This window comes from Dendropsophus ebraccatus, chromosome 2 (genome assembly GCF_027789765.1).
Source record: "Dendropsophus ebraccatus isolate aDenEbr1 chromosome 2, aDenEbr1.pat, whole genome shotgun sequence".
NCBI classification, from domain to species: domain Eukaryota; kingdom Metazoa; phylum Chordata; class Amphibia; order Anura; family Hylidae; genus Dendropsophus; species Dendropsophus ebraccatus.
Genome location: NC_091455.1, coordinates 138,913,504 through 138,925,533, shown reverse-complemented (window position 1 = coordinate 138,925,533; position 12,030 = coordinate 138,913,504). Strand labels below are relative to the sequence as shown.

The 12,030-nt window shown below is 48.2% G+C and overlaps 1 protein-coding gene across 1 annotated transcript; it reads right to left on the bottom strand.

Moving 5' to 3' along the window:
- Positions 1–10,200: 10,200 nt before the first annotated feature.
- On the bottom strand, positions 10,201–11,583 carry LOC138784177 (paraneoplastic antigen Ma1 homolog). The gene has a single exon (XM_069959689.1). It carries the CDS (start codon positions 11,581–11,583, stop codon positions 10,201–10,203), a length of 1,383 nt encoding a protein of 460 aa, XP_069815790.1.
- Between the last annotated feature and the right edge of the window lie 447 nt (positions 11,584–12,030).

The window sequence follows — 12,030 nt, the reverse complement described above, 5'->3', positions numbered from 1 at the left end:
CTGTGCACCGAGATCTGAAGGAAGAAGCTGCTAGGAGCGAGGTGAGGTGAGAATGTTTTTTTTTTTTTCTTTACTCCCTTCACATGTGGCCACACAGCGGCAGGGGGGGGGGGGGGGGGTTGCAGGAGGCTATTCTATATTGGGGGGATGCAGGGGGCTATTCTATATGGGGGGGGGATGCAGGGGGCTATTCTTTATGGGGGGGATGCAGGGGGCTATTCTATATTGGGGGGATGCAGGGAGGCTATTCTATATTGGGGGAATGCAGGGGGAGGCTATTCTATATAGGAGGTTGATGCAGGGGGCTATTCTATATAGGAGGGGATGCAGGGGGGCTATTCTATATAGGAGGGGGATGCAGGGGGCTATTCTATATTGGGGGAATGCAGGGGGCTATTCTATATGGGGGGATGCAGGGGGAGGCTATTCTATATTGGGGGGATGCAGGTGAGGCTATTCTATATTGGGGGGGTGCAGGGGCTATTCTATATGGGGGGGTTTGCAGGGGGAGGCTATTCTATATTGGGGGGATGCAGGGGGAGGCTATTCTATATTGGGGGGATGCAGGGGGAGGCTATTCTATATTGGGGGATGCAGGGGGAGGCTATTCTATATTGGGGGGATGCAGGAGGTTATTCTATATGGGGGGGATGCAGGGGGCTATTCTATATAGGAGGGGGATGCAGGGGGGCTATTGTATATGGGGGGATGCAGGGGGCTATTCTATATTGGGGGGATGCAGGGGAGGCTATTCTATATTGGGGGGATGCAGGGGGAGGCTATTCTATATTGGGGGGGATGCAGGGGGCTATTCTATATGGGGGGGGATGCATGGGGCTATTCTATATGGGGGGATGCAGGGAGGCTATTCTATATTGGGGGGATGCAGGGAGGCTATTCTATATTGGGGGATGCAGGGGGCTATTCTATATTGGGGGGATGCAGGGGGCTATTCTATATTGGGGGGATGCAGGGGAGGCTATTCTATATTGGGGGGATGCAGGGGGAGGCTATTCTATATTGGGAGGATGCAGGGGGGCTATTCTATATAGGGGGGATGCAGGGGGCTATTCTATATAGGAGGGGGATGCAGGGGGGCTATTCTATATGGGGGGATGCAGGGGGGCTATTCTATATTGGGGGGATGCAGGGGGAGGCTATTCTATATTGGGGGGGATGCAGGGGGCTATTCTATATGGGGGGGATGCATGGGGCTATTCTATATGGGGGATGCAGGGAGGCTATTCTATATTGGGGGGATGCAGGGGGCTATTCTATATTGGAGGGATGCAGGGGAGGCTATTCTATATTGGGGGATGCAGGGAGGCTATTCTATATTGGGGGGGGGGGGTGCAGGGGGCTATTGTATATGGGGGGGATGCAGGGGGCTATTCTATATTGGGGGGATGCAGGGGAGGCTATTCTATATTGGGGGGATGCAGGGGGAGGCTATTCTATATAGGGGGGATGCAGGGGGCTATTCTATATGGGGGGATGCATGGAGGCTATTCTATATTGGGGGGATGCATGGAGGCTATTCTATATTGGGGGGGTGCAGGGGGCTATTCTATATGGGGGGATGCAGGGGGCTATTCTATATTGGGGGGGATGCAAGGGGCTATTCTATATGGGGGGTGCAAGGGGCTATTCTATATGGGGGAATGCAGGGGGCTACTCTATATAGGGGGGATGCAGGGGGGCTATTCTATATGGGGGGTGCAGGGGGGTATTCTATATGGGAGGGATGCAGGGGGCTTTTCTATATGGGGGGGTGCAGGGGGCTATTCTATATTGGGGAGATGCAGGGGGGCTTTTCTATATGGGGGGATGCAGGGGGCTATTCTATATTGGGGGGGTGCAGAAGACTATTCTATATTGGAGGTGGTGCAGCGGGGGTATTCTATATGGGAGGGATGTAGTGGGCTTTTCTATATGGGGGGATGCAGGGGGCTATTCTATATGGGGGTGCAGGGGGGTATTCTGTATGGGAGGGATGCAGGGGGCTTTTCTATATGGGGGGGTGCAGGGGGGTACTCTATATGGGAGGGATGCAGTGGGCTTTTCTATATGGGGGATGCAGGGGGCTTTTCTATATGGGGGAATGCCGGGGGCTATTCTATATGGGAGGGATGCAGGGGGCTTTTCTATATGGGGGGGTGCAGGGGGCTATTCTATATGGGAGGGGGATGCAGGGGGGCTATTCTATATGGGAGGGATGCAGGGGGCTATTCTATATGGGGGGGTGCAGGGGGCTATTCTATATGGGTGGATGCAGGGGGCTATTTTATGTTTGGGGGATGCAGGGGGCTATTCTATATGGGGGGGGGTGCAGGGGGCTGTTCTATATTGGGGGGATGCAGCAGATGTGCAGCGGGGGGCTATTCTATATGGTGGGATGTATAGATGAGGATGTTGCTGGAACAAGAAGCCTAAAATGTCTGTCTGGCAGATCCCGTGGAGAGGAGTCATGGCCAGAGAAGCCTTCATGATGGCCGGAGCCAGATGGAGAAGAAAAGGAAAAGTGGACGTCTCTTCATGCAGAGAAGACGCCTACTGTGAGTGACATCACTTTTAAGGTCTGCAGAACCTTTACACAGCTGGGATCTACCTCAGTATCAGGGGTGTCACACTCCGGCCCTCCAGGTGTTGCAAAACTACAATTCCTGTCATGCTTTAGCTGTCCAGGCATGATGAGATTTGTAGTGATGTAACAGCTGGAGGGTCGGAGTGTGACACCTGTGTTCCATTGTCACTGCTTTGGGAGAATATTGGTCTTTATATAGTGGCTGTTATTCGGCGCCAGTATAGTGGTATTATCCAGTCACCGTATGCTGAGGGTAATGGGCATGGTGTGATGGTATTACTCGTATTATTGGTAATATTAGTGTTTTATATAGTGGATTGTATTCAGTCACAGTGTAGCAATATTAGTCATTATGTGGTGGTAATGGCCGTGCTCATGGTGTATTTGTTACTTATATACTGGTAGTATTGGTGGGTTTGCTTAGTAACAGTATTGCAGTAATGTGTACAGTGTGGTGATATTTGCTTACACGTTTTATTAACTATGACAGTATTATCATGCACAGAAAATTCTTACATATGTTACCATTATATATCCTAAAATTTGTCCTGGGGCCCTACTTTTACCATGGATGGATAGGAGATAGATGGATAGGAGATAGATGGATAGGAGATACATAGGAGGTATAGCGGAAGCGGCACTCGGTGTCTGATGGGTGGATGGGTGCTGGCTGTGTCTGCAGTTGAACCCACCGCAGAGACTGTATAAGGTAGGTAAATCACTGCAGCACTCCGGATAAAGTAAAAAAAACAAGTGAATTTATTGCTCCCACACTGCACAGAGCGAAACGTTGCAGTGTGGGAGCAATAAATTGACTTGTTTCTTTACTTTATCTGGAGTGCTGCGGTAATTTACCTACCTTAGATAGATAGATAGATAGATAGATAGATAGATAGATAGATAGATAGATAGATAGATAGAAAGGTAGATAGATAGATAGATAGATAGATAGATAGATAGATAGATAGATAGATAGATAGATAGATATCCAGTAGGAAATCTAGCAGCTTATTATGTAGCTTTGATTACACATGGGATCACAACCAGCAGACACATTTTAATAATTAAAACCTTACTACTTATACCGCCATTATATGGTGTGCAGACATAGTCAGGATAAAAGGGATTTAAAAAATATAGTAACTTTTGTCCAAAAACAGCACCATCTTCAGGTTATGTGAGGTATTACAACTTGGCTCCATTCACTTTAATGGAACTGAGCGGCAATACCTCACACAAACTGAAGAAGAGTGTGGCACTGTTTCTGGAAGAAGGTGGACATGTTTTTCTCCTTTAAAGGGAATCTGTAAGGTCTAAACCAGGTCTAGGGCTGTAGATCTCAGCAGACAGGTGTGAGGGAGATATCACTGACAGGACCTTTAGTCCAGTGTAAACTTTTATAGTTGTCTTTTTCATTATCAACTAAAGTTTCACAACAGCAGCTGCAGCAGCAGCACCCTATACGTCCATCAGTCAGAGCAGGAAGGGGCAGGGGCAGAAGGTGCTGCTGTGGCTCCACCTCTGTGACACTTCAGCTGGTAATGAAAAGAATGATTATAGAGGTTTACACTGGACTAAAGGTCCAGTCCCTGACCTGTACGCTGGGATCTACAGCTGTGCACCTGGTATAGACCCCACAGGTTCCCTTTAAGGGCACGTTCATACCTAATCCAATGCGGATTTGATGCTTCTGATGTAATCAGTTGAAATGAATGCATAAATATGCCACATCAAATCCACAGCAGATTATGTTATATCATTATTTTTAGGTGCTGATGGTGGGTTCACATGTTTAAGGGAGTATTGGGGGACATGGCTAAATGAAGCAGAATTTGCTACAGCTCGTATTTTACACGGCTATCCATGATATGGTGTGTGGGCTGCTGGGGTCTGATTGCCAGGGCTGATTTTAAGTCCCAGTCCGGCCCTGGTATGCATGTAAAGTATGTATATATGTATATGTGTATGCATGTACAGTATGTGTATATGATGCATGTACACTAAGTATGTATATGTGTATGCATGTACAGTATGTATGTGTATGCATGTATAGTATGTATGTGTATGCATGTGCAGTATGTGTATATGTGTATGCATGTACAGTATGTGTGTATATGATGTATGTGCATTATGTGTATATGTGTATGCATGTACAGTATGTGTGTATATGATGTTTTGCAGTATGTGTATGCATGTACAGTATGTGTGTATATGATGTATGTGCAGTATATGTATATGATGCATGTACAGTATGTTTGTACATGATGTATGTACAGTATGTATGTAGGTGATATATGTGCAACAGTGTGACCAGGATCCAACAGTATAACAGTGTGAACAGGATCCTATGTTGCACCTGGGTGTTGTGTGTGTTTTACTACAGCAGCTCCACAGTTGTCACATACCAGTCCATAAAGAAACACATATAAACACACACATATACATATCACCTACACACATACTGTACATGCATACACCATACATGCCATATACATAAGTGTAACACCCCTTTGGGCCGACCTCTGTAGGCAGGGTGTGTGGTAATGTAGCTCTCACCTCACTATAGCGCAGTGCCTCCACCCAAATCTTGATTGCAGCTCTTCGGGTATGCAGTAAATTGTTAATGTTATTGCCAGGGATTGATTTGGGAAAACCCCTGCCCAGCTTCAGTACACACTCACTCCAGAGAAGGAGTAACAGGATAACAGATTTATTAGGGGAAAGGGAGACCACAGGGAGATAACTGTCTGGGGAAGGTAATAAACAGGTAGGGAACAGATGACAAATCAGCATAAGGGGAAAACCCTAGTAGGGAAACAGTAGTAATAAAACAATATACAGTAGTGTATCCCAACTACTAACACCCCACACAGTCTCTGGTGAAAGACCAAAAGCACACTCCTATCTGCCCCTATGACTCACTGATACAGTCTGCTGGCCAGCTATAAGATTAGTCTTTTGTTGGGGCCCAGTTACTCAGGAACTTGTTGCACGTGGATGTGGTGGTGCACTTACTGTCTTGACTATAACTCCAGCAGGGGTGATGATTGCAGGAGTCTGTGCTGGCTGTGGGGTCACAGGTAGAATCCTCCTGTCAGCAGGACCTGGATGCTCTGTGCAGATGATACAGCTGCTGATCTCTCTGTCTCTATTCTCACTGCAGGATGTAGTCTCTTGGTTGCAGCAGCCCCTTTCTCTTGTCTGCCTGTAAGTAGAATTTACTCTTTGCAGGGGGTATGCCACAGTCTCTTTAGACCATGCTGCTCCTTCCAAGATGGCTCCAGGCTCTCCCCCTTCTCCAGCCTTCCCCCACAAGTCCCTGCTCAGCCCAGCCCCTTTCCCCCCTGCTCCATCTCCCATAGGCTGAGGGAACAGACAGGCTCTAGTGTCCATGGGATATGTAGTCCAACTCCCCTTAGAACCAGTGTCTGAAGCTGTGAATCCCTGTCCCTAGCTCACAGTACAATCTTCCTCTGTAGCAGGGGTTACACTCTCCCCCTGGTGAGCTGCAATTAGTGTCTGAGCATGAATTGGAGACTCACCATCTGACATACCACCATGCATGAATACATCTTGACCAACACTACAACGGGTCATACCCATGCCACTCCCAGACCAGATTGGTTCAGGAGGGAAATACGGCCACATGTTAATAAAGTTTGGTTGTACAACTCTAGGGACCTCAGTAGCATGGCCCATCCTATCATAAGTTAGCATCATAGGGGGCCTATGGTCCCGTCTGGGACGAGTGTGTACGGCAGGGGCACCCTCCTCAACCACTAGCTCTTTAGTTTGAAGCTCAGGTTCCAGCATGGATTCTTCTCCACCAGGTAACTCAATTTCTTCTGCATTCTCCCCCGACTGGGAACAGGGCAAGCTAGTGTCTGAATTTAATTCATCTTGACAATTCACATTGACAGACTGATCCACACTGGGCTGTTCAAGAGGTGGGGGGTTGCTTCCCCATCCATAGTCTGGACCCCATTCATCACTTGAATCACCATCACTCCCTTCTGAAGGAACACTTGGAGGGGTCCATCGGCAATGACGTTGACTCCTTCTCAGATGCTGCAAGTTTGACTTGGTTTTATCCGGTCGAGGTTGTTGCCACCGAACTGTCTGACCCACAGGTAACAGATGCTCCCGGTGATAGGTTTTGATGGTCCTCCCTCCACTCTCCTGCTTTACTCTGTATGCAGGAACACCAGGTAGCTTTTCTACTACCACATAGGGCTCTGGACGCCACCGATCAGCAAGCTTATGCTTTCCATGCAGACCCAGTTGTCGAATAAGAACTCTATCCCCATGCTGCAGAACTTGTTCTCTGACTCTCTGATCATACCGGATTTAGTTTCGTCGTCCTGATCGGCCAGCGACCTGGTCAGCCAATCTGTAAGCATCATTCAATTCCTCTTTAAGTTCAGACACATACTTCAAGTAAGTCTTTCGAGATGGCTGGTCAGGTGATACGCCAAAACTAATATCCACTGGTAGTCGAGCTTCTCTCCCAAACATGAGGAAGTAGGGAGAATATCCAGTCGACTCATTCTTGGTGCAATTGTACGCATGAACCAAATGACTTATATGCCGGCTCCAGTGTCCTTTCCGCTTGGGGTCTAGGGTGCCCAGCATATTGAGGAGAGTACGGTTAAACCTTTCTGGCTGAGGATCACCTTGCGGGTGGAAAGGGGTAGTTCTAGACTTCTTTATCCCGCAAATCTCACACAATTCCTTAATCAGTCGACTTTCAAAGTCTCTACCTTGGTCGCTGTGAATGCGGACAGGTAGTCCATAATGCACAAAGAACTTCTCCCATAAGGTTTTGGCCACAGTCACTGCCTTCTGATCCTTGGTGGAGTAGGCTTGGGCATAACGGGTGAAGTGATCTGTAACCACCAAAACATTACTGACATTACCCTCATCTGGCTCAATGGAGAGGAAATCAATGCACACTAGATCTAGCGGGCCCTCACTAGTGATGTTAACCAGAGGGGCTGAGCGACTAGGCAGAGTCATTTTCAGAACACACCTTTCACAGGACTTGCAGTAATTCTCAATGTCAGCTTCCATCCTTGGCCAGTAGAATCGGTCTGCCACAAGACTGGTTGTTTTCTCAACCCCCAAGTGTCCATGGTCATCATGCAAAGCCTTTAGAACCATGTCCCTGAAACCAAGAGGCATCACCAGCTGCCTACGGATCCCTCCAGTTCGCCGCTTGGTCTTCCGATACAGTAGTCCATCCTTCACCTCTAGGAATTCCATTTGGCGAGCCAGCAAGCTGGACTCTTCTGTCTTTAGAGCATTTCTCTCAGGTCTCAGGCCTCTCTTTACTGACCAGCGGACCACCCCCACAGAGGGATCTTCCTGTTGGGCCTTCTCCATTTGGCCTTTGTTTAATTGAGGCAAAAACCCAGTATTCAACTGAGTCAGCTGGCAAAACAAGGGTGGAAGTGCCTCTGCTGAACCCCCCAAAAATCTGACACAGCCACGCTTGGGGTTAGTCTTGACTTGTTGCCAGCGACACATGGCTTTCACTTCTGGAGCTGGAACCTCTATCCATGCTTCAACCTCATCACATGGCAGAGTCCGGGGTATACGGGATAGAGCATCGGCATCTATGTTAGTTGTGCCAGGACGGTACTTCAAGCTGAAGTCATACACTGCCAGGGAGGCAAGCCACCGGTGCCCAGTTGCATCCAGCTTGGCCGTAGATCTCACATAGGTCAGGGGGTTGTTGTCGGTATGGACCTCAAAATGCACCCCATAGAGGTAGTCGTGTAACTTGTCCACCACTGCCCATTTCAATGCCAAGAACTCTAGCTTGTGTGCAGGGTAGTTGCGCTCACTGGGAGTCAGCCCTCGACTGACGTAGTACACTGGTCTCAGAGAACCATTATAATCTTGGTACAGGACAGCTCCAAGCCCATCAAAGGAAGCATCCACATGCAGCACATATGGCTTGGTGGGGTCTGCGTAAGCCAACACCGGGGCCTGTGTTAAACAGGACTTTAGCTTCTCAAAGGCCTCATCACAAGCAGGCGTCCATCTTTCTCCAAATGGCTCATTAACCTTGAAGTAGGTCGGCTTAGCGTTCCTCTTGGAATGCGTGGCTCCCCTTGGGGGAGGATACCCCTGGGTGAGGTCAGTCAGTGGCTTTGCAATTCTTGAGTACTGTGGTACAAATCTTCTGTAGTACCCACAAAATCCTAGGAAAGACTTGAGCTCCCCTAATTTGGTAGGCTTAGGCCATTGGACTACAGCTTCCACCTTTGCAGGGTCAGTAGAGATTCCTTCCCTGCTGACAATGTGTCCCACATATTTCACAGCCTTCTGACAGATTCTACATTTGTCAATAGATAACTTGAGCCCCGCTTCCTTTAATCGATCCAACACCTTGAACAGCCTCTGGTTGTGTTCTTCTAAGGTTTGTCCGAACACGATCAAGTCATCCAAGTAGACCAGTACTTCTCGGAAGTTTATGTCTCCCATCACCTTATCCATGCACCTCTGGAATGTAGCAGGGGCACCCTTAACTCCTTGAGGCATCCTTTGGTGCTGGTAGAACCCAAGGGGGCAAATGAAAGCAGTCTTCTCTTGATCCTCTTTACTCATAGGTATCTGGTAGTAACCACTCCGAAGGTCCAACACAGTAAACCACTGACTGCCCTGTAAGCAATCCAAGGCTTCATCAATCCTAGGCACGGTATACTGGTCAGGCACGGTGCGTTTGTTCAGAGTCCGGTAATCTACACACAGCCGGATTTCTCCATTCTTCTTCCTAGCAACCACTATGGGAGAAGCATATGGGCTGTTTGATTCAATGATAACTCCACTGTCTAACAGGCTTCTTAGGTGTCGTCTGACATCTTCTATGTCTGCGGGGGCTAGTCTTCTGGACCTCTCTCGGAAAGGCTTCTCATCATTCAGTCGGATACAATGCTCTACTCCTTGTGCCAAGCCCAAATCCCAGTCTCCTAATGAGAAAGCAGCACCACGTTCCACCATTCCCTTTATGATTGACTCCTTTTTGTTTTCTGTCAGATCACTATCCTCAAAACAAGGATCAAAATGTTCGGGGAGGAGCTCATCTCTCTTTGCTTCTTCCTTTCTCACATAAGCAGCTAGACAGGCTGGGTGAATGGTAAGAGTCTGTAAATAGTTGTCTCCCCCAACTTCTCGGCACCACTGGGCTAGGGTACAGAAGATGTTTGCATTTGTTCCCACTATTACTGGTACCGATTTCAATTCAGCTTCGGCCTCCTGGCAGACTAAGGCTATAATGGGTATCTCTTTGTCCACCCCTGCGACTTCCCTTGGGAACCTTAGCACTACAGACACATATCCTCGGTAAGGATAGCTTTGTTCACTCAGTCCCCAAACCACAAGTCCAGATAAGGGCTGTATGGGTACATTTGATAAGTGTTTCTTGTACCAGTTTTCAAAGATGATGGAGACTTGAGATCCACTATCCAACAATACACTGCAAGGTTGGTCATTGATGTATGCTGGCACATGGGGGGCTGGTCCCACCATTCCTTCAGGAAGTGGTTCCAACGGAGTACCAGTAGATGGGACTGTGGAGTGAGCCTTCAGTGTTAGGGGGCCAGTATGGGACTCTACTGACCCCCTTTCCCATTTCCCGACATTTTACCCTTTGAACGGGGAGGTGGTACAGGCTCCATGAACTCCCACTTCTTTGGGCATTGGCGAGCAATGTGGCTGTGATCCCCACATATGAAGCATCCCTCAGTCTTCGGGTCTCTGCTTCTCTGAGGATGATCACCTATCTTCTTTGTGAGCGGCTGGGGTCTTTCAGTTGCCGCCTCAGCAATCTGTCGCAACCACTCTACTTGTTCAGTCTGGACACTTAGGAGTTGTGAAATCTGCTCTCCTTGCTTCTCAATTACCTTCAGAAGCTCCTCCTCTCGGCCTGGTGACTTAGATTCTAGAGCAACGGCAGCTACTCTTGTGGGTTTCAGCTCTCTGGCGGCCAAAATAGCTTCTTCATGTCGCACTTCCTTAAGTAATTTTGGAAAGGAATGAGGTATCTTCTCTTTATCACAGCACCTCAGTCGTTGAGCAATAGGGTCATGGGTCAGAGCTCCGCGTAATACTTGATCAAGGCGGCACTTGTCAACTTCTGCAGAGCTAATCCCTCCTTTGGATACTACTCGGTGAATCAGCTTATCCAGCCTGTAAAGATAGTCCGACATCTTCTCCCCTGGATCTTGGTAAGTAGTACGGAGTTTGTATAGCAGGTCTACACCATCCTCTGGGGACCCAAAAGCATCCTCAAGTGCCGCCATATAGTCTTGGGAAGTTGCATGTGGCTTGCTTCGCCAGGCAGCCTGGACCACTTCCATAGCAGGGCCCTTCAGACTCTCCACTATTCTCTGTTTCTTTACAGCATCGGTACATTGCCACTCTTCTAGATACTGCAAGGTGGCATCTCTCCATATGTCATATCCTTCTTCTCCTGCTGGGGTAGGGAGAACCCCAGAAAAGGTCCTTAAACGACGGTAGCTCCCCTCTGGCTGCATTTTTGCAAACTGGCTGACTAGCTTCTCCATTGTTGCCACAAGTATATCAGCAGTAGCAGAGGTATCTTCTGACGTGGCACGAGAGGGGGTAGGGGGTAACCGTCTATGAGGCCTTCTATCAGGACTATTTGAACCTTGAGGTTGCGTTTCCACAGGCCGCAGAGGCCATATGATTATCCACTTCTGTCCACGTTCAGCGGACACAGATATTGCAGATGGGAAGAATTCTTTCTGCAACACCTGCTCTGTGGCTATTAGCGCAGCTGACCATGGCTTCTCAAAATCATTTCTTCGGTCAACCACTTTGGGGTGAATAACCCCATGAAGCCAGTTCACATTCTGCAGTATGTCATTGTCTGAACACTCCAGGAGTTCACCATACACTGCAAAACTATATTCTTCAGCAGTGCTAGTCTCTTCACACCACTTAAACACACCTTCTTCTGTGAATGTTCCCATGGCGACTGTTTCTATCGATCTCAGCAGTGCCTCCAATGTAACACCCCTTTGGGCCGACCTCTGTAGGCAGGGTGTGTGGTAATGTAGCTCTCACCTCACTATAGCGCAGTGCCTCCACCCAAATCTTGATTGCAGCTCTTCGGGTATGCAGTAAATTGTTAATGTTATTGCCAGGGATTGATTTGGGAAAACCCCTGCCCAGCTTCAGTACACACTCACTCCAGAGAAGGAGTAACAGGATAACAGATTTATTAGGGGAAAGGGAGACCACAGGGAGATAACTGTCTGGGGAAGGTAATAAACAGGTAGGGAACAGATGACAAATCAGCATAAGGGGAAAACCCTAGTAGGGAAACAGTAGTAATAAAACAATATACAGTAGTGTATCCCAACTACTAACACCCCACACAGTCTCTGGTGAAAGACCAAAAGCACACTCCTATCTGC